This window comes from Nyctereutes procyonoides, unplaced genomic scaffold, assembly GCF_905146905.1.
Source record: "Nyctereutes procyonoides isolate TBG_1078 unplaced genomic scaffold, NYPRO_anot_genome, whole genome shotgun sequence".
Classification (NCBI taxonomy): Eukaryota; Metazoa; Chordata; class Mammalia; order Carnivora; family Canidae; genus Nyctereutes; species Nyctereutes procyonoides.
In genome coordinates, this window is record NW_026575043.1 from 37,210,297 (window position 1) to 37,237,679 (window position 27,383).

General features: G+C 53.4%; 1 protein-coding gene across 1 annotated transcript in view; it reads right to left on the reverse strand.

The window, feature by feature from the left end:
• Positions 1 to 27,383, reverse strand: part of BCR (BCR activator of RhoGEF and GTPase) — a 124,271-nt gene that overhangs the window by 26,735 nt on the left and 70,153 nt on the right. The window contains exons 3-12 of the mRNA XM_055322060.1: positions 27,161 to 27,265; positions 26,642 to 26,827; positions 20,651 to 20,758; positions 17,138 to 17,198; positions 15,832 to 15,884; positions 14,098 to 14,238; positions 3,888 to 4,009; positions 2,630 to 2,798; positions 1,962 to 2,081; positions 1,065 to 1,140 (exon numbers count right to left, since the gene is read on the reverse strand). Of these exons, the coding sequence (XP_055178035.1) occupies positions 1,065 to 1,140; positions 1,962 to 2,081; positions 2,630 to 2,798; positions 3,888 to 4,009; positions 14,098 to 14,238; positions 15,832 to 15,884; positions 17,138 to 17,198; positions 20,651 to 20,758; positions 26,642 to 26,827; positions 27,161 to 27,265 (1,141 nt within the window). The remainder of the gene's footprint in view (positions 1 to 1,064; positions 1,141 to 1,961; positions 2,082 to 2,629; positions 2,799 to 3,887; positions 4,010 to 14,097; positions 14,239 to 15,831; positions 15,885 to 17,137; positions 17,199 to 20,650; positions 20,759 to 26,641; positions 26,828 to 27,160; positions 27,266 to 27,383) is intronic.

The window sequence follows — 27,383 nt, forward strand, 5'->3', positions numbered from 1 at the left end:
CGAGGGCACTCGTCTCTCCACCAGGCAAGGAAAAGGAGCTTACTTCCATTACAGCACTGAGCAGGGAATAGACGCTGCCATGCTGCAAATGGTTGGGGTCTGAACCCCGGGACATGAGCATGGGCGAGTGGCAGGCATCAGCCATCAGCGCTGCCAGGAAGACCCTGTGCCCCAGGATGCAGGGGGGAAATGGCTCAGCAGAGGAAGGATGATAAGCCTGGGAGGACAGGAGCTCAGGACAGGGTGGACGTGTGAGGCGCTCCCAGCCGAGCTGGGACACAGTGCTCCCCGCCTGGCTCTCTCTGCAGGCACTCTCAGAACAGTGGCACACACAGCGCACCTCGGAACCTCTGAGCCAGGATGGCTCAGGAATCTAGAATCATACAGCTGGTGTGCAGAGGAGGGACCCAAGCAGCTATACCCCAGGACTTTCAGCAGAGCCTGCCTGCCCACCTGTCTGAAGACTGTCTGACAGGACCAGGGGCAGCTCTGAGCTCAGGAGAAGGAGACAACTGCTAAGAGAGGGAAGCACCCAGGGACTGGATCATTCCAGAGAGGAGGGAGCACCCTCTCCTAAGGGTGATCAGGTGCTGGCTCCTTGGGCAGGGAGTGGGGCCAGCACCGTGTGGCTGCCCAAACAGGTCCAGCCAAGGGCCCCTTTGGCATCAGCACCTGCTAGGGGGTGGGGAAAGCCTGGGTGGGGCAGAAAAAGGCACAGGGGGCTACGGGGGGTAGGTCAGTGTCATGATAGGGAGTTTCAGGAGGCAGATGGGGAATTTAGGGAAGGCATTGCAAGAGATGGAGAGTTCACAGGAAGGTCAGAAAGCAGGTGGGAGTGGTGCACAAGGAACGTGGGGGAGGGCCTAGGAAAGGGGCAGAGAGGGCAGGGCCCCAGGAAGACCTCCTGTCCAATACATTTTCTGAATCAGAGTTCCACATAGCATCTCAGTCAGATAAGAACACTGCCGCCCAGCCCCTTGGGAAGAAAGAAAAGGCTTGAAACCCCAGGAGGAGATGAATATCCAGCCCTGAGGTTCTAGGTCTCTCATGCAGATGCCACTTACACTTCTTCTGCTGCTCTCGGATGTTCTCCCTCCACTCAGCACGCTCATAGTCAGATGAGATGAGGAATGTGTAACTCTGGGGGGCGAGAAGGAGAATACACTCTGGTTGCCTCCACTCTGGCTCAGGCACCGCTCCCTGTCACTGGCCACGTGGAGTCCTGCAGTACACCCCTCCAGGGCACATGTACCTTGGTGCCAGGGGCCAGCAGGAGCCTGGTGGTTGAGTGTGCTCACAGCTTGGCTTGTGCTTCTGGCACTCTCTACCCTTCCCGCCAGCTAGGCTCTGGGCCACAGATCCCGTGCCCTGTGCAGCTCCGCCTCTGGCACTAGCCCCCTGCCTGGACTGCCTAGGCCAGGGCAGGAAACGTTGTGGCTTAGAGCCACAGAGAAGGTTAGCAGGTGGGATCTGCAGAGGTGAGGGCCGATGCCACCCAGGCCACCTTGCGTCCAACACACAAGCCCCGAGCTGTGTCTCAGAGACAAGGCTCCCACAGAACCCACCAGCTGCCCCTCTAGGCTGCACACTGACAGCTGTGTGATGCCCACAGAGGGAGAGGCCCGGGCTCCAGACAGCACCAGGAACCAGATCAGGAGAGAAGGTACCTGTCAGGCCCACAAGGTCCCTGGACAGAATCCCTGTACCGAGGGCTGGGTCTGCACAAACGTGCGAACCCCCCCTCCCTGTTCACTTGTTGGAGACCCTGCTATCTCCCAGCTACCAGTCAATTTGGGGGCTTCAGCCCGAGGCCCAGGTTAGAGGAATACACGGGCCTAGGTGTGCTACACCAAACCGGCCCCTCTTGGCACGTGAATGCACCCCAGAGGAAAAGGGCTGCTGTTGTCGAGGCTGCACAGGAGCCAGGGGGCACAGGCAGCGGGACTGCGGTGGGTGCTCACCTTGCCATTGCGGCTGTGTACTCTGAAGGCCATGCTGGGGGACATGAGCAGGAGCAGCGACTCCTGCTCCGACAGCTTCTTCTTCAGCCGCTCGATGGCCTTGCTGCCCTTGTTTGCCCTCTGTTGGGAGAGGCCACATGGTCATGTTCTCATTCTGGGGGCCCAGAGCTACCCCCTCCTGCCTGTCTCATCCCCACTGCTCCCAGAGCCTTCCTTAGCCTGCATGGTTTGCAGTGCAGAGGCCAGCAGGTGCGGGAGGGCAAGAGCCCATCCTGCTAAGCCCATCTCAGCTGGGCAGCCCTGAGCTGAAGCCCTATCTCCTGGGGACCGACTTTGCCTGTGGCCACGGCATGGTGCCTGCTCTGGCTGGGCACTGTTCCTCAAGTCTTGTAAATATTTCCAGAAACAACCAGGCAGCTGCCCAGGGCAGTCCAAAACACCTAGAGGGGCTGATCCCCCTATTTGGGACTCTCTGCCCATCGATGTAGCCAGGCACCTCCTGCATCCCATGTGCTGGATGGCTGGCTCCAGGCCTGACAGCAGGCTCGTAGGGCTCCCAGCTGGTCCCAGATGCCAGAAGTGGGTCAGGTACCCAGATACTCATATGCAATGGGTTGATGCCACGCAGGCTGCAGAGCCTAGCCTTGCTCCTTCCCAACTGGTCTCACCTTCTCTCTCTGGATATCATTCTTGATCTGGGATATCTTGATCTTCATGGCATCCAGCTCCTCGTCCAGCACCAGGGGGATGTTGGGAGCCGCCTCCGACTCATCCACCGTCTGGAAGCTGAGATCCGTGAGGGGGATGTACCACTTGCAGTCATACTGCTGGGTTTTGCTGGGTGAGGAAACAGCACATTAACACACTGACTGTTTTCCTTTGCTAAACATCACCATTCTCAGGAGCTGGAAAAGCCTAAGTTTGAGGCTTGCAGTTTACATGACCTTAAAACCTCGCTTGTGGTCCATGAGACAGGCTGGCATAAGGCCATCGGCAGACACTGGTGACCCAGCCCTCAGCCCTGATAGCCCCTAGAAATGCACACTCTGCATGCGTGACTTAGGCCTGATCCACCATATCCTGGGTTGATGGTAGTGGCTCACAGGTTCCCTGACATTGGAGCACAGCAGGGGCCTCACGGACAGGACTGCAGATACCCCCAGAGCTGTAGAGTTTGAGAGGCTACAGATCTACCAGGTAATCCACTGCCTCAGAAGGGGAAACTGAGGCTCTCTTCTGAGGTGGCTGTTTAAACCTGCTCAGTACGGTAATGGCAGAAAAGGGGAAATAACCCAGTTCTAATTTTTCCCAACATGACTTCTTTCTTCCATTCCAGCTGGTACAACGAGTGGTCTGATCTCCAAGAGGAGGAGGAGGAGGAGAGTGTGTGTGTGCACGTGCGCACGCGCGTGTGTGTGTGTTGGGGGAGGTGGGTTGCAGCCTAGGCTGAGAATAATCTAGTAGCTCTTACCAGGTCTGGGGAGACCAAGTACAGGAATGGTTTAGTGATGCCACCCCCTGTTCACTCACTTGCCAGCCTTCACCAGACCCTGCAGCTCCCTGAACTGTCACTTTCTCTTCCTGGGTCATGACGTGACAGTCTCCCAATAGTACCCCATCAGGTGGGTTCCCCTTCCACTCTCTAGGAGGTGACAGGGCAGTCACTGATCCTGACCTAGACCATCCCCAGGTTGTTAACCCTAGGAGTTTAACCCTGTCCTTTAACCCTGAGCCTGGCATCACAGCCAGCTGGAAACAACGTAACTCAAAGTGATCTGGCCACACAGTTATCAAATTTTTCAGCCTCACTGCACAAGGGGAAAAAAAAAAGCTAGGTTTCTTTCATCTATGAAACCAGCCCTGTTCCCCTCCACTGGCCCCAAGATCCTCCCCACACAGTGGGATGGGTGCCCTGTGGTCACTCACCCTCCACTCTGCTTCTTGAGCTTGGTACAGAGGAGCAGGTCAGTGAACAGGAAGACGTGGCGCAGCTTGCGGGCCCCCTCCACCAGCTCCACCATGAAACTGTCCTTCAGCAGCTGCCGGTGCTGTGGGGTGGAGCGAGGGCTCGAGTTGGGGTAGCAGGCCAGCGGGGTGGGGTGGGCAGGCCTTCACTGCCTTAGCCTCCCCGTCTCAGCAAACACACACACTACACTTTCCTCTGTTCAGCAAAGTTTCTTGGGTGGTTGGCTTGTGGAGGAGGATGAGTGGACAGGGTACCAACCACTGGCTTGGAGGCTGGGGAGGAGGATACTACAGCTATGTCAATGGTCTGCCAGGAAAATGATGGCAGGAAACTCCTGTGAGCAGGGCAGTCCCTGCCTCCGTGGGGTGGGGCAGCAACTGGAGACCCAAAATGGGTAAGAGGCCAGCCATGTGAGGGACATTTTCACAGAAGGACCATCACAATACAGGCCCACAGCAAGAAGAGCTGGGAGCCCCAGGCATAGACAGGGCAGCCTGGTGAGCAGGGAGGAGGCAGGCCCAGAGAACTCCAAGAAGGGGATGCCCAGCAGGCATGGAACAAGCTGGGCTTAGTTCTGACAGCAGCAGGAGGTCGGTTGGGGGGCCCACAGCTGGGACCTCATGCTCTGGGCTTCCTCAGGTCGGTGCCCACTGATGGGCAGCAGCTCACAGAGGATGCCTGGATACCTGTAGCCTAGGTCTGAGGTGACTTGCCAAGGACCCTGTGGATCTAGACTGAACAGGGGGATGGGAGGCACTAGTCTGCCAGCAAGCCATGTGCCCCCGCACCTAGGTGCTTCATCTAAAAGACCAGAACACTCCCACTGGCTCACCCAGCTCCAGGGGCTGCTGAATGGCACACCACGGTAAGTCAGTAATTCATCTGAAAAAGAGCGCCTGGCACCTCATGAGGGTCAACGCTGTGGCATGGCAAGGATACAGACAAGATGAGAGGCTGACGTGGCGAACGTTCCCTTTCCCCGTGCACATTCCAGGTGTGCTGTGGGAGCACATGGCCTCATCACCAGATGTAATCCCCACAACATGCTGTAGGCAGGTCCTTATGCCCATTTCACAGATGAGAAATGGGAGCCTCAGAGAGGTTTTCCACCAATCCCAGGCAGCAGAGTGAGTGAGCAAGCAAAGATACTTAGCAGTCTCTGTCAGTAGGAACTCACAAGCCCATGGAAGAGAGACCAGATGCTTAGCGGGAACCTAGCCACCCTGGCTTCAGGGAAGGCCCCCCCGAAAGGGTGATACCCCACTCCTCACTGTGATGGCCAGAGAAGGGCCTGGAGGATCAGGTACATGCACTGGAGTGGGTACAGACCCACAGCATCTCGCCAGCTTGAGGAATCTCCATCCCCCCATTTGCTTGGTAGGCCCACACGCCTGGCTCTGCTGCCACCTAGTTTTAGAGTCCTCTCACGGAGACTCTGCCTCCGTGAACTCTCCGATATTCTCTGCAAGAGCTGGAGCCAGGAGATCTACCCCAAAAGCAAGAGTATCCTGGGCTGAGCCCCAACATTCCCAGGCGCAAAGGCCACACGTCACTGTCACATTCAGCTCAGCTCACAAAGGCCAGCTGGCCCCTGGCTCCAGAGAGCAAATGATTTAAACGAGAGAGTGTAAGTGGAAGGGCTGGAAGGCTGCCTGCGTGCTAAGCCCATGACTCATCATCACTCACCCTCTCCCCACCTGCCATGGGCAGACAGCCCACCTGGCACTGGCACCCACGGAAGCAAGAAAGTGTGTGCACCTGGAGCAACGTCCACACAGAACTGGAGACCCTGGAGCAAAATCTAGGGCAAGCCTGACTGCTGGGTCCTCATCAGGGAGCAGGTCTACGAAGGCTCCTGGGACCCTGAAGTCCCAGGGGAATGGAGAGATGCCTCTTCAGCAGGGACACAGCAGAGGGTCCCAGCGGGCAGAAGGGACCTTCTGTGAGGGGACATAGATCCTGCCTCCATACAAAGGGGCTTAGCTTCTGGCTACCACCAGCAGAGGGCCCCCTCCATCCAGCTCAGCAGTGGACTCATCCCCTCGGCCAGCAGGTCAGAAGCACCCAGAGTCCCAGCAGCGACCACCCTCCACCCCTCAGTCAGCTCACTCTCTCTCCCTGCAAGGTCCTGTTGCTCACACATTCTGCTGAAGTGGCACATTCATCCTCCACAAGACCACTGAGTGTTAACCTGGTGCTTGTGGCAGCCCACACACCTGCCCTGCTGTGTCGAGAGGACACATGTCTGATTGTGGGGAGCACATACGCCCCCTGGGGCTCAGACTGCAGCCATGGGAGGCTCTGATAGGCAGACTCTGTTTTGGTGCTGTGACAGTGAACTCCCTCCCAGTAAATTCTTGCCTGTGCAAATCCTCATCTAAGAGAAGCCTCAAAGCCAAGGGGGCCCCAACACTTCCTGGCCAGTGGACTGCCTGCAAAGTATCCCAGTCTAGCCCTGCTCTGTGCCACACTCTATCTCGAGGGCTGTCCAGGGCACATGGGTCATGCATGTCACCGCTAACCCTCACAGTTGCCGTCCCTCCCGAGGACACACCGAGCCTTGCTTCTGAACTCCAGCCCACCCTGGGGCCTTCCAGAGTGCCCAAACAGAAAATAGCCAGCAAATGGGCAGACCCCAGGAAAATAGGCTCTCAACTATGACACCGGGAAATCCACAAAGGGAGCCTGGCAGAGGGGCCAGAGTCAGGGGAGCAACAGACCAGCAGGTGAGGGGAGAGGAAGGGAGAAGGGGTCCAGGCATCACATGGTCTCTGTCCACATTTCCCCAGGCCCAGGGGTGGTCCTGAGGCACAGACTCTTAAGGCTGGTGGTCCCACCCTGACGCATAGTTTAGGGCCCTGACTAAACAGATGCCTCCTGTTGGCTCTGGAGGTCAGCTGGCCTGGCCCTGGCCCTGCTCTGAGCCCAGCCTGAAGCCCTAGGCTGAGGAGGGATCCTTGCTGCTGAGGCTACATGAAGAAACAGCAACAAATCCCTATCTGCACAGACACCACTTCAGGAAAGAGAGAGGCCAAGGATAGATGATTGGGGAGGAGGACAGAAATGAAAGGAAGGATGGAGATGCTGCAGGTCCAACAGCGAGTTTGTGAGGGGCTGCTCTGCCCTTTCATTGAGGTATTCGAGGGGCTGCTGGGCCCTGTGGCCATCACTTGAGCCTCCTCTCAGAACCCCGGCTTCTGCAGGGACACCCTGCCAGCCCACACAGGACCAGGGTAGAGCTGGGAGGCCCATGCCTGCCCAGGAGATGTCCCTCTTGTAAATGCTCACCACCCTGGTCTCCAGCACCAACTTCTGGTGAGGCCCACCTGTCAGGTCCTCCAGGGGACACAGGGAGGGCTGCAGTGGGTCACAGCCTCAACCCCATAGCACTGTGGGTCATGGTCTAAAGATGGCATGAAGTCCCTTTGCCTCAGCATTTCATGCAGAACCAACACCCCTGGGTAGAGCTGTAAGAGAGACCCAGAACCTGATGGACCCAGGATAGGGTAGCACCATACTTCTTGGGGTCTATGAGACAGTGACTCAGAAGAACCAGACTGTTGGGGCCACAGGAGTGTGTTCATATGGAAGAGCATCCATGTGTTTCTGTGTCTCTTTATGTGTGTGTTCCTGTTAGTGTATGGGTCCCGATCTGTGTGTATGTCTCCGTGTATGTTTTCCTGTGTGTCCCCCATGTATACATATCTCTGTGTCTCTGCGTCCTCATGTGTGGATTATGCTCCTGTGTTTCTGTATGCTGTGCTTGGTTTCCGTGTCCCTGTGTGTCTTCATGTCCTGTGTGTCCACTGGTATATGTTCCCATGTCCCTCTGAGGTATGTATGTGAGTGTATCCCTCTGCACGTATGCATGTGCATGTCCCTGTGTATATTACAGTGTGCCCCCTCGTGTGTGTTGTGCGGTGGAGCAGTGATGGTGGTGGGGAGTTCCCCTACCCTGACATCTCAGGTGGGGAACATCTGCTTAGAAGGGACAACAGCTGTTTCCTTGAAAAGCTGACAACATGCCCCTGCCACGGAGTGAGGTGTCTGGAGCCGCCACACACCTTCCCTGTCTGCAGCCACCCTTCTCTCTTCTCTCTGCGGTGATAATGCTGCCTCAGCCACCTCATTTCTCTGAGCTTCAGGTGCCTTAAAGATAAGATGGGATGCAAACACCTGCCTGGTGGCATTTTTTAGAGGATTAAATGAGCCCACACGGGGCTATTAGCTACCATAAGCAAAGTCCTCTGCGGGTACAGGCCCTGTTGAGAGTTGCCCTGTCATGGGGCCTCTCAGACTTCAAGAATGACTGGGGGTTTTTTCCATCACCTCCATTTCTATAGACAAGGAAACTGAGGCCAGCGAGGTTACATTATGTATCCACGGTCTTCTGAAGAGGGGCGCCTTCTTCCCCAGGGCTCTTCCCTGAGGCTGGCCAGCCTCCCCCAGCTGTCACTGCCTCCAGACAGAGCCCATCCAGGGAAGACCCGATTGGAAGAAATGCACAGTTACGAATGGATGCTTGTGTCCACCCCAGAATTCATATGTTGAAGCCTTAACCCCTAATGTGACAATATCCAGAGGCAGGGCCTTTGGGGGGTGATTCCACGAAAGTGGGACCCCATGATGGGACTGGTGCCCTTCGAAGAAGAGGAAGATAGAGATCTCTCCACATGCAAGCTGTGATGAAAAGCCATGGGGGTACGCGGTGAGAAGGTGGCCATCTGCAAGCCAGGAAACAGGCTCTTACCAGATCCTGAGCATGTTGGCCCCCTGACTTTGGCACTCCTGGCCTCCAGAACCGGGAGCAATGAAAGCCTGTTGTTTAAGCCCCTAGCCAACCGCACTTTGTGACAGCAGGTGGACAGACTGAGACACACACACAAAGAAGCCAGAGACCACAGTTCCATGGAGGGGGCGCTGGGGCATTTCCTCAGGTACAGGGACTGGAGTTCAGTGATAGACCAGCAGGGCCTGGCCAGTTGAGACCAAGAACGGTTGCCAGGGAGGGCCCCGGTAGGGGTGGAGAGAAGAAGAGGGAAGATGGCCAAAGCATGGCCCAATGAGGCACCAGGTGCTGGCTGAGGGTGTCCTGCTTGGCTCCAAGCATGGACAAATTCAGCAGTTCTGGCCTTGGAGGAGGCTGGCAGCCCGAGCCCCCAGTGCATGGTCTGAAACGGGATAGCTGGCTGCGTGCAAGTGGCCCGGCGGACACTGCCTATCAGAGCAGCCCTGGCTGTGGGGTAACTCAGTGGGATCTGGAGGTTCAGCAGGTGAAATAAGTGTTCCCAAAATGACACACCCGCAGCCGAGTGTGCACCGAGGGTCCTGCCTGACCCGCCTGCCCCCCCACCTGTTCTAGGGCTCTCAGCACCTGGCTAGTTGGCCTCCCCGCAGAACACACCTGCACTCCCTGGTCCCTGAAACAGCCTCTTGTTTCCCATGCCCTGGAGAGACGTTGTAAGACAACCAATCTGGGGAGATGAAGTCAGAGCATGATGTGGCCCCAAAGGGGCAGGAACCTGCTGGGTGGAGGGAAGGGTGAGCCTGGGAAGCACACTGCTCATTCACAGCAGTAATGTTCACTGAGCACTTGCTGGGCGCTGGGCCCTGTGCAGAGAGGGCTTCATAGAACATCTCTTACTCCGTAGAGCTGTCCTTGGTGGTAGGTTCCAGCTCCACCACTTCTTGGAGAAGAAAAGGCTCACAGAGTTAAGTAACATGCTCAAGTTCCTGGAGAATCAGAACCTAGGCCCAGACAGGTTGAGAACTCACACTCCATCTGCAAATGTTTACAAAGGGTTGAGAAAAGGCCTAGACATGGAGTACTGGCCACTTATGAGGCCCCCATGTGGTGGACATCCTTTGAAACTGTGGACAGCATGTGGCCTAAGCTCACTCCTATCCTTGCTCACAGGTGACCAAGCTGGTGCTTAGAGATGGGTGGCATTGCTGAGGTCACACACTGTCAGGTGGCACTGGGAACCCCAACCCTTCTTCTGTCTTCACCCCCACCCCCTTTCCACAGCATCCCTTGTAAACTGCCACAAGGTCTGAAGTTTCCAATTCTTTAATCCAAAGCAAGAGCCCTCCCTTCTCCTCTGCTTGAACCTCACCACCTCTAGACTTCAGCCTGCACTGGTGACATTTCCCCAATGGCTCCTATTTGGCCTGCCCACCTGCCTTCTGCTAGGGGCACCTGAAACCTGGGTAGAGAATGGCTCCACAGAAAGGCTGGCTCTTGGGAAACAAAACACCCGCACAGGATCATCCCACTTGCCTCCCAGCCGAGCTGGGGATGCCAGGCAGCACATGGTGTGGTGCTAAGAACAGACAGACAGGCAGCCACATGGGGAAATCAGCCAGCAGTGTAAAATTAATTCAGCTCAATGAAGGAGCAGCACCCATTAGCTCACAGGACCCAGGTCTGGGAACAGACTATGCCAGCAGGACTTCTTGGTCCTGACCAGTTCCTGGGAGGCTGAGAAGGGTGTCCTCCTGGGAAGGACCTGCCGCTCATGGCCCCTGGGGTGCTAGGGCCAGATACAGGCTGGTGAGAGCCTCTGCCAGCCACAGTTCAGAGTCAGGGAGGCACCTGTAATGCTGCCCAATCTACCTCAAAGAGGACAGCCCTGGAGCGGTGGGGACTGGACCTGTGAGCCCCCCCCACTCAGGGCTCACACTGGGGCTTCTCCACAGTGCTCCGACTTAACCCAGGCTGAGCAGGTGGAGATGGGTCACCTGGGACTGTGGGGAGATCTCCAAACACCCAGGCCAATAGAGGCACCTTTTCTCTCCCTAGAAAACTGCCAGGAGAGCTCGAAACAGGGACACTGCCCACCCCCTTGCCACCACCGCCCCCAGCGGCCCCACCACACTCTGAGCAGGAGACTGGTAGCATGCGGAACCAAAGGGGCATGCTTCTCCTTATGACCACCTACTTCCAGGTAGCTCTTTATACAAGGACCGGGGAGGGGTGGACAGTCCTACCGGTTCAAAGGGATGTGGGGGCATGGGGGAGGGGGCGGTCATAAATCACAACACACCTGTGGTACACACAGGTGCCAGGGCACACCTGGCCTCACGTCCTGGGTTAGCTACTTAGGGGCTGTGTGACTGTGCGCAGTCATTCAACCTTTCTAAGCCACAATGTCCTTCCTGGAAGATCCCTCTGACCTCATAGAGTCATCAAGAAAACTCAGAAGCCCACTTTCTCTCTCCCTTCGGAAATCTGATATTCAATGTCATATACCAAATTTAGAGATAAAAACATGGGAAAAAAAAATTGGTGCTTCCAAATCTGACCCTCCCCAGCTGCAAATTCTAAAATGCAGCAGCCTGTAGCTCCCACTCCTCCTGGGACCTGCAGATTCTCTCCTGACTGGTGCTCTAGAGGGTGTTTTCCCACCACCTCCACCATGGTGCCCACGTGGACAAATCGTCACCCCCTGCTTTTATACAGCCCCTCGGAGGTCATGAGACCCTTTCTGTCTCACAAAGACCCCAGGGAGGGGCCGCAGATCCTGAGTCACTATCCTCAGATTATGGACACTCAGCAAAGAAATAGGGGTGTCCCAAACAATGCCACTGGTAAGGGGTAGGCAGGACTGAACCAGGTTGGGGGACTGCTCTTCCAGCACCCTTTCTACTACACCGGGGACTGTAAACTGGGTTGGGCAGCCTGAGGATACCCCCAGGAAGACGCTTAGGCAGCAATCAGCTCAGAGTTTGAGCACCTGATTGATTAGTAATGTATGTTCCTGGAAGGGTGGGGGTGGGGAGCGTGAGCGTGGGCAACTGTCTGTCATCTTGGGCTGGCTCCCACCTCCCTTACCACACATGGGGCGGAGAGAAGGTGTGTGCGACTCGGACTCACAACCTTTCAGAAGGCACTAGTGTCTCTTTCCTCTTGCAGGTGAGGCACCTGAGTGATCCCTCCTACTGAGGCCAATAGGGCCAGAGGCTGGGGGGGGGGGTACATGATGGGTGCAGATAAAAGCCCTTGTCCTCACGAAGAGCCTGGTCCCCACATTCCCTGCTTGGTTGCGCTGAGACACTGACTGTGGGTCAGCGTGGTAACAGATGCAAGACCAGGGCTGGGCTGCCAGCTCCCAGGTAGCATTTGATTTTCCTCAATTCCCTAGGGTAGCTGCCTCCATCGATCTAAAGAGCAAGATGGTATTTCTCCCCAGGGATCCTGAACAGCCGAGTCTGCCGTCAGCACCGTATGAAAAGCTGGGAGAAAAAGGACTCACGCATTTGTTTCCCAAGAGGACAACACTCTCATAAGAGAACAGTCGGCAAAGGAGAAAGAGCAGGTGTCCAAGGAGGGAAGAGTGAGCTGGGCACAAACCCACTAGGGATAAGGAGTCTGAGCAGAGGCAAATCCCACATGTGTTGAGGGAGGCCAAAGCTTTGCGCTCCTTCAGAGTCCCTCAGCCAGGCGTGGGGCTGAACCAGGGGCAAGGCCCTGTTGCTGCTCCAGCAAAGGAGATCTGAACCCCACCACCCCACCACCCCCAGGTTCCAGACATCCGACAACAGGGTGTGGAGGCCCTGGGAGGTGCTGGGGACCCACTGCTGCCTTCCATGAGCTCAGAGACTGCTTCTGTTTGCCCGCTGGCAGGGCTCTTGCCATAAATCGTGCCCTTTGGGTGCCCAGGCACCCAGCACGGTAGGCTGAGTTCCCACCCTGTTGTAAAAAGGAGGAACAGGTCCAGGGCGGAGGAGAAAGCACAGTCCAAGCCCTGTGGTGGGTGAGTTCACAGTGATGCTGGCACTGGGTCTCTATGTCGGCCTGGTTCCAGGTCCAAACAAACCTGGAGGGTGGACTAGAGGGACACCTCACTCTTCCTTGGCCCTTCCGGCCCAGGGTTACCAGGAGAAATCTGACCAAGCCCTTTGCTCATGGTCAAGCCTGATGAGACTCTGGGCACATGGGAGCTTTCTACTCAGCACTCAGGTACCACTTCCCAAGGAAGAGCAGGGAGGACAGATCTGAGAGGGGCCTACCTGCCAGCCCAGGTGGGAGGAAGAAAGGAAACCCTGATGCTGGGAGGGTGAGCCCTCAGTGCCGAGCACCTGGCATATGAACCGGAAGAAGGAGGAGGAAGTGGCTTTCAGGAGCAGCTATCGTCAGGCTACCGTGTCCTGCCTGGGTCATATAGCTCCTGTCCCTGCACAAGCCCCCAGAGGCAGCAGATCAGCCTATACCTCACCTGGGTGTTGCTTCTGATAATAGATGCTCTCACCTGTGCCAGACGCCAGCCTCCCTGATTGATGCAGCTCTGCTCTCTCACTAAGTGCTGCCCACTCGGGGCAGCACCTGCCTACTGCCTCCCTGGGCCCCTCCTAGCAGGGTCAGAGGCAGCAGGGGCCACCAGGGCGGGCTGGGTCATGCATTCTCAGCCCCTCTGTTCTCTACCATCTTATCAATGATGTGCAGGGAGATAAAAACCAGGGGTGGCTGTCAGGGAGGGTAGGAGGGAGGGAGGAGGAGGAAGGAGCTGAAGCTTGGAGCTGAAGACAAGCAAGCCCACAAACGTCATGTACTTCCGTTTTAAATCCTTAAATCTGGTCACACGGGTTTCCCACAATATCCAGAAGTTTGCATTACACCACTTTGCTTTTACCGAAGATCTACATTAGTACTTGTTTCCAGTAACTAAAATAAATCTGAACACCGTATTTGCTTTTACAAAGGGTAATGGCTTTTCCATTTTACACCATTCAGTTTACAAAAGACTTTATAGGAATAATCTACCTTCAGGTAGCAGGGGAAACCTGGAACTGTTTTTTAATGAGAAAATAATACTCAGGAAGAACTATGTTGTTCCAGGCAGACAAAATGACATTCTCTTTCTCATGGGTATTCTCAGCTGGGGACCCCAAGATGACAAGGCTGTAGGGGAAAGAAGAGGTGCCCTGGACACGACCCACCACACATGAAAAAGAGGTGGCCAAGTGAGGCGAGCAGCCCTGCAACTCCACCCTGACGCCCGCACGGAGGATCAGGTCTTACCCTGCCAGGGTCAAGGACCCTAAAAGGTAATACATTTTCTGTGTTAGGCTGAACAGCAGGCTGTCTGTTGAGGACCAAAAAGGGGCTCCGACTTGCCCCTGCCTGGTGGGGCAGGGTGGCAAAGCCAGACCATCCCCAGCCTCGCTCACCTCTCCCTTCTTTACGGTCATGGACTGCCGGCGGGGTGTGATTTCTTCATTGATACTGGACAGGAAGTTCTGTGAGATACGGAGGGCATCCTGCAGCAGAGGGTGGTCAGGGTGGCTGGACGGCGTGTGCTTCAGTAAGTCCTGTGTCAGGCGAGAGAAGACTCAGGTCAGAGAGAGCACAGCCCTGGAGCCCACCACTGTGACATTCTGGGCTGGATCACTCCCTGTGGAGGGGGCTGTCCAGTGCACCGTAGGACGTCAGCTCCCCATCCCAGCCTCTAGGCACTAGATGCTGGCACGCCTCCTTTGCAGCTGTGACAAGCAACAGTCTCCAATTTTGCTGCATGTCCCCTAGGGGGCAGAAATGGTCTCATCCAGGACCACTGGTCGGTGCCAGCCAGGAGAAAGCGCCTGACCTTCCCTGATCCTCCTGCTTTAGAGAGGAGATGGAAACGTTGACTCCTTCTCCACTAGGAATGCACGCAATGCAATTCGTGCTCAAGGTCAACAGCTCCTTGGTTCAGAGAAACAACTCCCTTCACTCTCAAATCCCCCCTGTAGAGAACCTGCAGAGATGAAATAAGCCTGGAGGAAAGCTCTGGTGCCGGTAGTCCCAGAACCCCCATGACACCCCTGGGCCCCTCTGGCTTTTCCCTGTCAGGATGCTCGGAATGGAGACAGAATAAAGGTCTCTAAGACTCCGTCTGATGAGCCACCAGTCAGAGCTTTTTTTTTTTTTTTTTTAAATAAATGTCATTTTATTTTTTTAAATTTTATGTATTTATTCATGAGACACACAGAGAGAAAGAGAGACAGGCAGAGAGAGAAGCAGGCTCCATGCAGGAAGCCTGATGTGGGACTCGATTCGGGGTCTCCCGGATCACGCCCTGGGCTGAACGCAGCGCTAAACTGCTGAGCCACCCGGGCTGCCCCAGCCAGAGCCTTCTAAACCATGTCTCTCATCTCCCTCTGAATCGGAGGAGAGGGAGGAATTATGAAATGTGCACTTAACAGAATACGACACAGCTTCAATACTATGGGGCAGAGCTGTTGGGCTAAAGTGGGACACTCTCCAGCACATCAATTTAATGGGAAAAAAAGGCAAAGTGGGATGATACATAGCACAACGCTTGCATAATTAAAAAAGACATTCACGTATGTCAGCATGTGTATCAAAGAATCCTTGTGGTGGTGACTCCTTTGCTGGGAGGAAGTAGGAAAGGAAATGGGAAGCTCACATACTTCTGTGACTTGGTTGCAAATTAAAAAAAAATGTATGTACAACTTGCTCTAAATATAAATGAATAGGGTCACCTGGGCAGTAGGACTAGGGGCCAATTTTGTTTTCCCTGCTGCCTTCAGGAGCAGCTCCGCTGAGGCAGTGGCCCTCCCCAGGCTCCCTCTCCCCAGGCTAGGAGGCAGTGGTCATCCTTGCAGCCCTGGAAGGCACCTACCCTCTCTGCCCACTCTCCGTCTACCTCAGAGGCCCTGCTTACACGGGACAGGACACTTCCTCCCTGCATCAACCCCTACAAAAGCACTCTGGACACCTTAAGAATCTGCTTTGTTCTCCCTTCACCCCTGCCCTGTGAGCTTCTCATTTCTGCATCTACAATAAATGTGTGTGGCAGGAAAAGAGAATGTATGGGTAACACTGACAAATATCAGTGTCAGCCCTGGAGCAACAGAAGCCAAGAACCCCAAAGTGAGAAGGTCCTGGATGGAGTGACTCACATGCAGGACCAGCGTGCTGCGTGTCACCCGGTCCACAGGCTTGTAGAGCAGGGCTGCAGAGAGAGGGGCAGGGTGAGAGGTGGCTACGCACAGAGAAAGCAGCCCCAGACCACCCCGCCTGCCTGTCCTTGCTGCAAACGCTGGAGTAGGGGGAGTGGCCCAATCCCCCGCCCGCCCCCCCCAACTACTCCACACCCAGTGACAAGGTCAAACCCTGAGGACCTACAGGGTTGGGCACATGGCTTTGAGCTTCTGATCTGTGACATTAAATGCTGAGTCCAGAGCTATGGGTCAACCCAAGTTGACACCCCCCCCCCCGGAGTTGGGCAGCCCACCAGCATCCTGGTGCAGATGGGCCAGCAAGGGTTCCAACCCTGGCAGGGTCTGGAGGGTCTCCTGGGGACAGACCAACATGTCACTCACAACATCCATCCCTGTATAGTTTAGAGGCCTGATTCCGAGGATGCACTAACTCAGGTGCCGATTTAGCTCTTGGCTGTTTAAGTGTTTTCAGACACCTGGACTCCAGGAGCACAGGAGCCCTGGCCAGCTGTGGCAGCCCCTGCTTCTCCATGAGGATGGCGAGCCCTGTCCATCACAGGCGCAGATGCATACATGTCCTGACATATATCAGGAGCATTTCCTCATGTGACTCCCACAACTACTGTAAGACTTGCATTGTTACCTCACTTTATAGATGAGAGACTGAAACTCAGAAGCATGGTGAAGCTCTGCTACCAGAGTCAGAGTCTGCCATTCTCTCTAAGTATAACTATTCATGCCATCTTAATAACCAGAACTGAGGTGTGACCTGTCAGTCTTGATCCTGTTTTCTGCCCACAGTGAAGGGGCCGGACACACAGGCCTGGGAGCCTGGCAACTCTGGCTTTCCCCCTGCCTGGCCACTTAGGACCTATGTTCCAGCGGGGTTACTTTTGTTCTAAACCTGTTCTGTCATCTGAAAAAAAGGGAAAATAAAATCCTCCTAACAGGGCTGTTGGGGACAACATGATGACATTTTAAATACCCAGCAGTGCCTGGTTTCCATGTGTTTGCAAACCCCTACTATCCTTCCTCGTTGCTACTATTGGTGGAAAGCTGGTCCTGACCACATCCCTCCCCATCCCACCACACCCAGTGCTGCTTTTGCCATGTCTCCCCTCTCACTATTAGAAGTCTGGAGTGGCAAGGGTGCCGGAGGGTGACCCAACTGGGGGCTGTATTTGCTTTTCCAGCAAATGCCCCCTTGGCTCATGGCAGCTATCCCTCTAGGGAGCACGAGGAGGCCTCGGCACAGAGAACTCACTTTCCAAAGAGTTCTTGGTCGTCTGGTCCTTGGCATCCTTGTTGCTTCTGGCTTTCAGGTTCTACAAAGAGAAAAGCACGTTTTCACATGGGACCACTGAGGCAGCGTTGATGTGGCAGGAAGTTCTGTGGCCAGACACCTTCCACAGAAAACTCACCCTTCTCTCGCTGCACAAAACCTTATATGAGGCAAGTCTTAGGGGTGTCCTGAACCAAAGCATGAAATACAGGGTGGGTGGAACACAAGGCCTGCCCTGGGCATGTTGGTTCACCTGCGACTGTTGACATTTGGGGCCAGAAATTCTCTTACTATGGAGGCCTGTCCTGTACACTGTGGGATACTGAGCAGCATTGCTGGCCTCTACCTCTGGGTGCAGCAGCACGTTCTCCCCCTGTTGTGACAATCCAAAATCGCCAGGCATTATTAAGTTGTCTCCTAGAGACAAAATCACCCCTGGTCAAGAGCGCCTCTGACACACAGACTCCTATAAAAATGTGGCAAACCTCAGTGTCCTTCCTAAATGCATAGAACTGCTTTCTCAGAGAAGTTAAACAGTGTGCAAGGAAGCTAATGGGTTGGAAAAGCACTCACCTTTGGACATGGCCACGGCGGGACCCCCACCACTGAGACCCGCGCCAGGTTCCACCTGCACCCCACTTTCTTCTGACTTTGCAAATGTATAGGCATACCGTGGAGATATTGTGGGTTTTCTTCTGGACCAAGCCACAAAGCGACTATTGCAATGAGGCAAGCTCAGTGATTTTTTTTGGTTTCCTAGTGCCTATAAAAATTATGTTTATAATCTATTAAGTGTTCAATGGCATTATGTATAAAAACAATGTACCTAGTTTGATTAAAAAATACTCTAGTGCTAAAGAATGCGAACCATCATCTGAGTTTTTTTTTTTTTCATCTGAGCTTTCAGCGAGTCATAATCACTGACCATAGTTCATCACAAAAGACATAATAATGGAAAAGTTTAAAATGTTGCAAGAATTACCAAAATGTGACATAATGAGCAAATGCTTTTGGAAAAATGGCACCTTCAGACTTGCTCAACACAGCATTCCTACAAACCTTCAGTTTGTAAAACAAAACAAAACAAAACAAAACAAAAAACACAGTATCTGCAAAGTGCAATAAAGGTGAGCCTATAGTTTCTAACAAACAGGCACTATGATCCCCAAAGGAAAGCAGAGATTTTTGGTGGGTAGGTCATGTTTTCACACAATTGCATCAAAGGCATCACTGATTGAGTCCAAGGTACCAAGAGAAACCAGGATATAAGATTCTGTGTACCTGAAATCATCTCCGGGAAGAAGCTATGGTTAATCCCATTACCAGACTGCTGACCAACAATAAGAAACAGCATGGGGTCCAAAAGGGGCTCAGAGATGGCTTTCCCAACCTCTCATGCTGTGGTAAACCTCTCACAACTTAAATGTGTGGTATTTTAAGCTCATTGGGGCCAAATGCACTTTGGTACCTCTCTTGAGAGTTTAACGCCCCTCATAGTGATTACTCCTCCATACACCTGTCTCAGAAATTCCTGAGGGGTGCAGGGGATGAGAGGGGTGTGAGAGCTGAACATGAGCCTCTGCAAGTCAGGTTCCACACTCACGTGGGCCTGGGAGGCAGCCCTCACACCACGTGCCTCTGGGCAGTACCATGCACACAAGCATGCAGAGGTAGGTCGAGAAATCCTGCCTCAAAGAATCTGGCTTAATCCCACACTTTTCAAATTTAACTTGGTCCCCAGAGGCCCTGTTCCCAGAATTCTCAAACATCTATCGTGTGGGAGCTGGCATTCCACAAAACCCAGCTTGGGCAACTGTGGCTTAAGTGGATGCTGCCCTAGCTCATTTTCAGGACTGGGAGGAGATGAGGGGCCACTGTTCCACTGCTCCCTGTCCTAGAGGTAACTGTCCTCCCCAAGCCTGAGCTCTGACCCCTGGAGTGCAACCTCTGCATGGCCTGCTGCTTCTGTTTCCTTTGGCTTCATTTTGCTCCGTCTGGGTGGTTCCAATTTCTCTGGGTCTCTTTTAAAAACATGGGTGGGGAACCAAAGCGGATGCTGCCTAGAAGGGACAAGCTTCATGGAGGGCCAGCTTTCAGCACGTCCCAAGACGCTGTCTCCCTCCCAGTATCCTTGCCTCAGCTCAGAGTCCCACTCGTGCATGGTCAGTGGGACCACATGACCCCTGGGTGGTAGCTCACCATTGCTTCCTCCTTCCTCTATAGAAACCTGTGTGGGTGGACTTGAACTTGGCCCCCTCTAGCTGTAGCATGTTCTTAAAGGATTAGATCTCTAATTTGTTAAGGTCACTCGGGATTCTGCACCAACATGCCAGCTGTTAGGGGTGGGGGGATGGAGGTTTGCTAAGTGAATGAGCTAAAGAAAGGTGTGGCCTAAATGCTCCAGGCAAAACAGAGCACACAGGGAGGGATGTCTGGAGCCAGCCCAGAACCCTGGGTGCAGGTGGCCTGTTACCAGCAGGCCAGGCAGGAAGTGGGCTCCGGAAGAACAGCCCGGCACCCATTACCACCATGAGAGACCATCAACACCCATGACACGCTACCTCTTGCGACAAATTACAAAATGGCACCAAGCCCCCAGAACAAAGCCAGGTATGATAGGGTGTAAGGGAGACCCCAGTCATTCCCTTTTTCTAGTTTCCATTTATTTTTCTTATGCTAATTTCTCTCATGGAATCTTTCCACCCAGAACCCTTGTTTGGAGGAGGGAGGGCAAGTCAGAGCTCTGAGGAGCCAGAGGCATCACAAGCAATGACAGGCCCAGAAAGTGGGAAATGTGACCCAGCTGCACAGGGCAGAAGCAGGATGTGGCAGGCTACAGAAAGCCCTTGCTGGGAGCCTGGAGAGGTAGGTGCTGCAGGCTCTGGTCTAGGGGCGGCCACCCACCCCGATGACCTGCTCATCCTCTCTGTATCTGATGTGCTCTTTTGAGGCCCCTCATGCTAACACTCGGGCTCGAGGTTTTAGTGGTCCTGGAGCTCTAGGCTCCCACGTATAGACAGAAAGTGGCAATGCCAATTCCACACCCCGGTACTAGCTGCTTAGTTTGCCTGGCAAGCAAGGTCCCCAGGCAGGCTAGAGAAGGAAGAGTGCAAACCACACCTCCCCAGCTGCTCTCTAGCAACCAGGTGCATAGTCAGCCTCAGGACTCTCATGACTGGACCTCCCAGAACTATGGACAATGCTTACTGCACAAAGACGGTGCAAGACAGCATCTGTCTGGGGCACTCAGCAGAGCCCCAGAACTGGGCCCCAGCCCTTGGGGTGGGAGGGCACTTGCAGGGCCGCTCCCTCCTGTGTCCCCCATACTGGGCTGACAGAGCCAACCCAGAAGTATCTGGAAAGAAAGTGGAGATTTACAACCAGAAGTTGGTTTGGTGCACCTTGTTCTCCTGGGTCACAGTGTGCCAACGACCAGCCCACGTTCCATTTGTGGGAGGTGGAGGGGTGCACCCGTCTGAACAGAGTCATGAGTACCTCAGAGATTTCTGCAAACTGAGAGTTGGCCTGACAGCACTTCTCCGCCGTTTCCATGGCGACGCCGTAGTTGTCTACAAAGGCTCGGTACACACCCAGCTGGCTGGCCTGCAGGGAGGAAGGAAGAGAGTGTGGGACAGGTGCGGAACATGCGTCACTGCTCCCCATCTTTCTGAGAAATGGGCTTCTGTGCCCAGCTCTGTAGAAATCCCAGGTGCAGCAGACAGCACAGAGCTGCAGACACCTCAGCTCTTCCTTGCAGTTGCCTCCCACCTGCTTCCCCTCCCCACGCACCAAGTATGTTCCCCTCTTCCAAGTGACATGTTGAGAAGTGACTCACAGCCCTGGGCAGGTAAGGGCTCCCTTCCATAGCTGCTTATTCCTCCCATCCTACTCATTTACACACTGCCACAGCAGTGGCTAAAACTCAAAGTTGTCAGTGAACGCAGACAAGAGCCTACATAGGGGGGATGGAGTGGTACCTTCTCATTCTGGCTGTAGGAGACTACAGACTAAGGAGGTCGGCCCCTGGGCTGTGGTGGCCACAGTGCTCCACTCTTGTCCGATCTCTCCAGAAACATAAGGAACATGCAATCTAGCTGCCACTGGGGAATGAGGGGCTCCCACTCTCCAGACATGAGCCGAGCCCAAACCTGGCAAGCGGGTCCAGGTATCATGCTCCATACCTGGTGTGTGGGAGACCTGCTGGCTGTCAGCTGCAAGGCAGAAGTACTTTGTCTTTTGTCAAACCAAAGATATTAATAGAGGGTCTTTTCATATAATCTCCTGGTCAGATACCCAACTGAGTGACAATGGTATGGATGTGTGTGTACACACACGCATGTGTATATAAGCCACCACCACCTCTGGGCCCCAGGTCACCTTCAGAGGCAGCTAAGGGGAAACCTCCTCTTGTACCAGCAAAGCCAGACCTAGGGAGGGTAATGGAGGACCTGGTGACCAACTAGCCAAGACTTCCCATTGTAGCCGACCAGCAGTTGGAAGTCTAAAGCTTTAGCTGATCCTAGAGTCTGTTCTGGGCTGAATGTAAATTTTATTTCTATGTGTTTGCATTTATATTGAATTTTGTATTTCTTCAGATGACGATGCCAAATGCTAGTAAGCTAGGTGCCCTTGGTACTGTCTGGTCTCTGGCTTTGCTCCCGGAGGGGCTGCATGGAGGCCCTGTGTGGCTCCTACTGCACTGAGCACCCTGACATGTTACTACATCTCCAAACACTGATCGGTACAATGGTCAGACTCTAGAGCACTTTGTTTTCTCCCTCCTCTGCTGGTCATTGAGTGCCTACCTCCACAATGAAGCTCTGCTTCAGGCACTGTCACCACAGCTGCAAATCACTCAGACACAGTGGGGCCAGTGGCAGTAGAGATACACGATAAGTCAACAGACATGTAATATAGCAAATGTCTGAAAACAGAGCAGGGGTTAAAAGCTATGGTGCTGCTTCAGAGAATGTGGTCAGGAGCCCTGAGGGGACATTACCATTGACAAGCATAACCTCGAAATTCCTATGGTGAAATCCTAACTCCTGGCACCTGAGAATGTGACTGTATTTAGAGAGAGGATAAGAGGTGATGAGGTTAAAATGAAGTTGTTAGGGTGGGTCCTAATCCAGGATGATGGGTGCTTTTATAAGCGATAAGGACACTGACCCACAGGGGGACCCGTGTGAAGACACATGAAGACTGCGGCCATCTGCAAGCCAAGGACAGAGGCCTCAGGACAGACCAACCCTGACGGCACCTTGATCCTGGACTCTTCTAGCCTCCAGAACCATGAGGAAATAGATTTCTGTGTTCAAGCCATCTGGATTGGCAGCCCTAGCAAACTGATGGGAGTTCCAAGAGAGGTGAACCCCTTCCATTCCTTCTCCTTTTCCCCAAGGACCTCCCACTTTCCACGTGACTTTTGCATAGTGCCAAGCAATCTCATCTCACATATTTAACTAATCCAAAATGGAGCTGGACCAGTAATAGGATAAATGGAGATCATGTGCCTCCTGATACAAGGCACAGAGGAGGACACAATATCACTGCTGCAGCTTGTTTTGTTTTCACAGAAATGTAGAACTTGAGTCTATTCCTGAGAAAACATCAGACAAGCCCAATCTGGCCTGTACCCTTCAAGAAATGTCAAGGCGACAAACAAAGGCCAAGGAACTGGTATAAACTGAAAAAACTAAAGAGATGTGAAAACCAAGTCCATCTTGTGCCCTCGGATTGGATCCTGAATCAGAGAATGAAAGTGCCTAAAAAGAACATGATTGGGGAGTCTGGGTGGTGCAGTCTGTTAAGCATCTGACTCTTGATTTCAGCTCAGGTCATGATCTCAGGGTGGTGAGATTGAGCCCCATGTCAGGCTCTGCTTGAGAATCTGTCTCCCTCTGCCTCTCCCACTTGTACTTTCTTTTTTAAAAAATATTTTTAAGGTTTTATTTACTTATTAGAGAGAGAGAGAGAGAGAGAGAGAGAGAGAGGGAAAAAATATGAGCGGGGGAGGGGCAGAGAGAGAAGCAGATTCCCCACAAAGCAGGGAGCCAGATGCGGGACTCAATCTCAGGACCCTGGAATCACGACCTGAGCCAAAAGCAGATGCTTAACCAACCGAGCCATCCAGGTGCCCCCCAAAATAAATATTAAAAAAAACAAACCTGATGGCTAACTTGGGAGAAATTTGCATATGTACTATGTGTTTTTTTTTTTTTTTAATTTATGATAGTCACACACACAGAGAGAGAGAGGCAGAGACACAGGCAGAGGGAGAAGCAGGCTCCATGCACCAGGAGCCCGACGTGGGATTCGATTCCGGGTCTCCAGGATCGCGCCCTGGGCCAAAGGCAGGCGCTAAACCACTGCGCCACCCAGGGATCCCTGTACTATGTTTTAGATAACAGCACCACACCACCGTGAAAGTTTCTGAATTTGATCACTGTACTATGGGGTTATGGAATACGTTGTCTTTGTTTTTAGCAAATACACAATGAACTATTTGGGGTAAAACGGCAAAAGTATCTGCAATAATTATTCAGCACATTCACGTGCACACACACGTATATAAAAATGAGAGAGGAAAAGATAAAACAAATTTGGCAAAATGTTTCAACTGGTGGATCTGGCACATGGGAGTTCTTGGACTATTTCTGCACCTCTCTGGAACTTTGAAATGATTAGAAAGACAAAAAAAAGAGCCTGACAAAATTTCAGCCCGAGACAGACCCCTAAAGCAGCGGCATTTAACCCATACATTCCCACAGGAAGGGGAGCCCAAGGCTTTCTGAGATACCAGAAATCCCTGGGGAAGGGGAGGTGCTATGGCTGGGGCAGGGCATCACAGGCTCTTTTGGTCCTAAGACTCTCCTAGCTGGGGAGCCTGCTGAGGTGACACTGGGCTGACCCTGCTGTGCTGTCAGACGGGACAGGGGAGCCCTAGCACCCTGCTCAGCGGCACCCATGAACATTCTTCACACAGTTCCTGGGGCATGACTTCCTGCTGTAGCCCCATCACCCCTCTCTCTAGTCCTGCTGCAATGTCTGACCCACAAAGCTAGTTCAAGGATACCGGGAAAACCAAAGGAAACCGCCTCAATTCTGGGGTCCATCAGACTATGAAAATTTGCAAGAGAAGTCTCTGAGTGATGTTGGAATGTTATTTGGGGAAGAGTGTTGGGTGCAGTTTCTTTTCAACAATATGATTCTCCAGTTCTCAGGAAGGCTGCAGGCTGAGCCAAATCTACTAGGTTTAAACCTGCTGACACTTCACACAGGGAGAAATAGGGTAGGGAGCACTTCAAAGATTGGGGTTGCTGCACCAACACAGCCTCCTACTTTCTGGCCATAGAGAAAGGGGTCTCACATGGTGGGAATCTGAACAGAAAAGCAAAAAGTTTCATGTGTTTCTTGTACTTTCGCTCCAGCCTGGGGTCCAAGGTGTCTTGTAGCCCAGGGTAGTGGAGAGAGAGGACTGCCAACAGGAAGAAGGCCACACCTTGGAGTAGAACGCTCTAGCCCAGGCACAAGCCAAGGCAAGGACTGGGTCTGGGCCAGCTGGGTGTCTGGGCAGCCCAGGGGGCCATGCTCTGCATACCTAGAGGAGGCCTGTGACCTTGGGAGGGGGGACCAGCTCCACACTTTAGACCTGCTGGGGTGGGGGCCTCCTTTCCACACATGTTGGAACCTCACACACTGTAAGACAGACATCGACCAGATAGCTCTCATTTGAGTTTTCTCCTTCCTCTTGCAGGTGCCTTAACTGTTTCCTCCTTTTGGACAAGTTTTAGCTGGCCCACGCCTTGGTTAAATAAGCACTTTGAGCCAATCCCCATCCCAGATGTAGCCTGGCCAGTGCCAAGGGGCCTGCCAACCCCCTTTATTTTGACTGCTAAGTTTTACTGGTCCCGCTGACTTTTTTTTTTTTTTTAAGATTTTATTTATTTATTTGACAGAGAGAGGGAGAGAGAGCACATGCACAAGCACGGGGAGCAGTAGAAGGATAGGGAGAAGTAGGCTCCTCGCTGAGCAGGGAGCCCAATGAAATGTAGAGCTCCACCCCAGGACCCCTGGGATCATGACCTGAGTTGAAGGCAGATGCTTCACGGACTGAGCCACCCAGGCACCCCATGGTCCTGCTGACTTTTTAAAAAGCCATATCCTTGGCTCCTCTAGGGTCCTGTGGTCAGCAAAGGGTCATAGAGGCCCCTTACGTGCCTTCTTGGTGGGCCCCTTTTGTCCCGATAAGTTGTTTCTGCCTCTGGGACCTGAACTGGGACCCAGAGCCACCTCTGCCAAAAGGATTCCTGGTCAGTATGGGCTCAATAAGCCCTTTCAGAAATTCTTTCTGTCATCCAGCATCACTTGTCCTTCAGTTTTATGGCCCAAGAAGGCAGAAGGAAAAGCACTCTTTTTGGAAAGAAGCCAGTATTACACTACCAGCAAGTGGCCCAGAATTCCTCAGTCTTCTCACTTCCACAGTGGCTGGGGCAGGACCTGCCTTACAGGGCTGCCTCAGCTCAGGTGAGATGGGCACCTATAGGCTCTCCTGTGCCCCACTACTCAGGAGTCAGGCAGCCTCACATTGCAAGGCTGTGCCTCAGTCTACGCTCTGCAGGGACAAACCACTTGCCCTGCATTTCTCCAACCTGTCTGTAAGAACCAGCTGTGATTCCTACAAGGCATGAGTGTCACTGTCAAAGTCATCGTTAAATATGGCTGCAGGTTGTGAAAAAAAGCTGCTGGGAGGAGCTAAGGGCCACATAATGCCTTATTTTCCCACTTCTCTCTGCCAGGGCCCTCCTTCAGGTTCTTTTCTTCTTTCTTTCTTTCTTTCTTTCTTTCTTTCTTTCTTTCTTTCTTTCTCTTCTCTTCTCTCTCTCTCTCTCTCTCTTTCTTTCTTTTTCTTCCTTTCCTTTCCTTTCCTTTCCTTTCCTTTCCTTTCCTTTCCTTTCCTTTCCTTTCCTCCTTCCTTCCTCCCTCCCTCCCTCCCTCCCTTCCTTCCTTTCTTTTAGATTTTGTTTATTCATGAAAGACACAGAGGCAGAGGCAGAGGCAGAGGCAGAGGCAGAAGCAGGCTCCTCACAAAGAACCTGATGTGGGACTCAATCCCCGAACGGGGATCACGCTCTGAACCGAAGGCAGATGCTCAATCACTGAGGCACCCAAGCACTCCCACTCCTTCAAGCTTTAGGAGCACTTTCCCCACTACCTTGATTTTTACTGACCATGTCTCTCCACCCCACACCACTTTAAAAAAAAATTCTCCAGGGGCGCCTGGCTGGCTCAGTCAGTACAGCATGCGACTCTTGATCTCGGGGTCATGAGTTCAAGCCCCATGTTAGGTGTGGAGCCTACTTAAAATAAGGGCTCCACATCCCAGAGCCTTTGACAACACACGCCCACAGAGCAAGGGAGAGGCTGGATCCCTGCAGAGCCGCAAGCTCCTGGGAGACTGTCGTGTACCTGTTCCGAGTCACTCACCAGCTTCTGGAAGAGATCACCCACTCGCTGCTGGTGACTCCACTGCTGTACTCGGGGGAAGAGCCCATCATAGAACTCCTTGTGGATCTCATAGAGCTCAGGCACTTTGAAGAAGATGGTCTCAATCTGCTGGCTTGTCAGCACCGGCTGAGAGGTGGTGGCAGCAGCCTTCAAAGGTTTCATGGGCTGGAAGAGAGCACAGGTGAGGCAGCACAGGTGACAGGTGAGAGTGGCACTGGAGAGGGTTGCTGTTTTTCAGGTACATGGTATGACCACAGAAAATCAGTTATGTGACATCTGTGCTTTTCTTTTTAAATTCCATTAAAAATAAAAATTTAAAGCCAGCTTGGTTTGGCACCTGTCTTATGCTAGTATCCACTATGCCATGGGGAGGTCCAGCTTCTACAGAGATGGAATGACCCTCCAGGGAGGGCGGGCTGCCTTCTGACTGCTGTCCTGGGACCTGGGACCTGTGAGCAGAGTGCCCCTGCCCTGATCAGCCCCCTACCCTCTCCTCACCAGCAGCAGTGCCTCCAGGTGGCTCAGGTAAGTCTCTTCGCTAGCCAGGATTCCAGACAGGACCCATTTCCTCATCTCCATGCCTTTTTCCAAGTCCAACTCACTCTGTAGGAGAAAGAGACAAAGGTCAGACCTGGGGGTTGGCTCCTGAAGTGGCCCCTCTCAGAGAGGAAGGCCTGCTTATCAACCTGAGGCCAAGCCTCTGAGGGAAGGCTCCATGTAG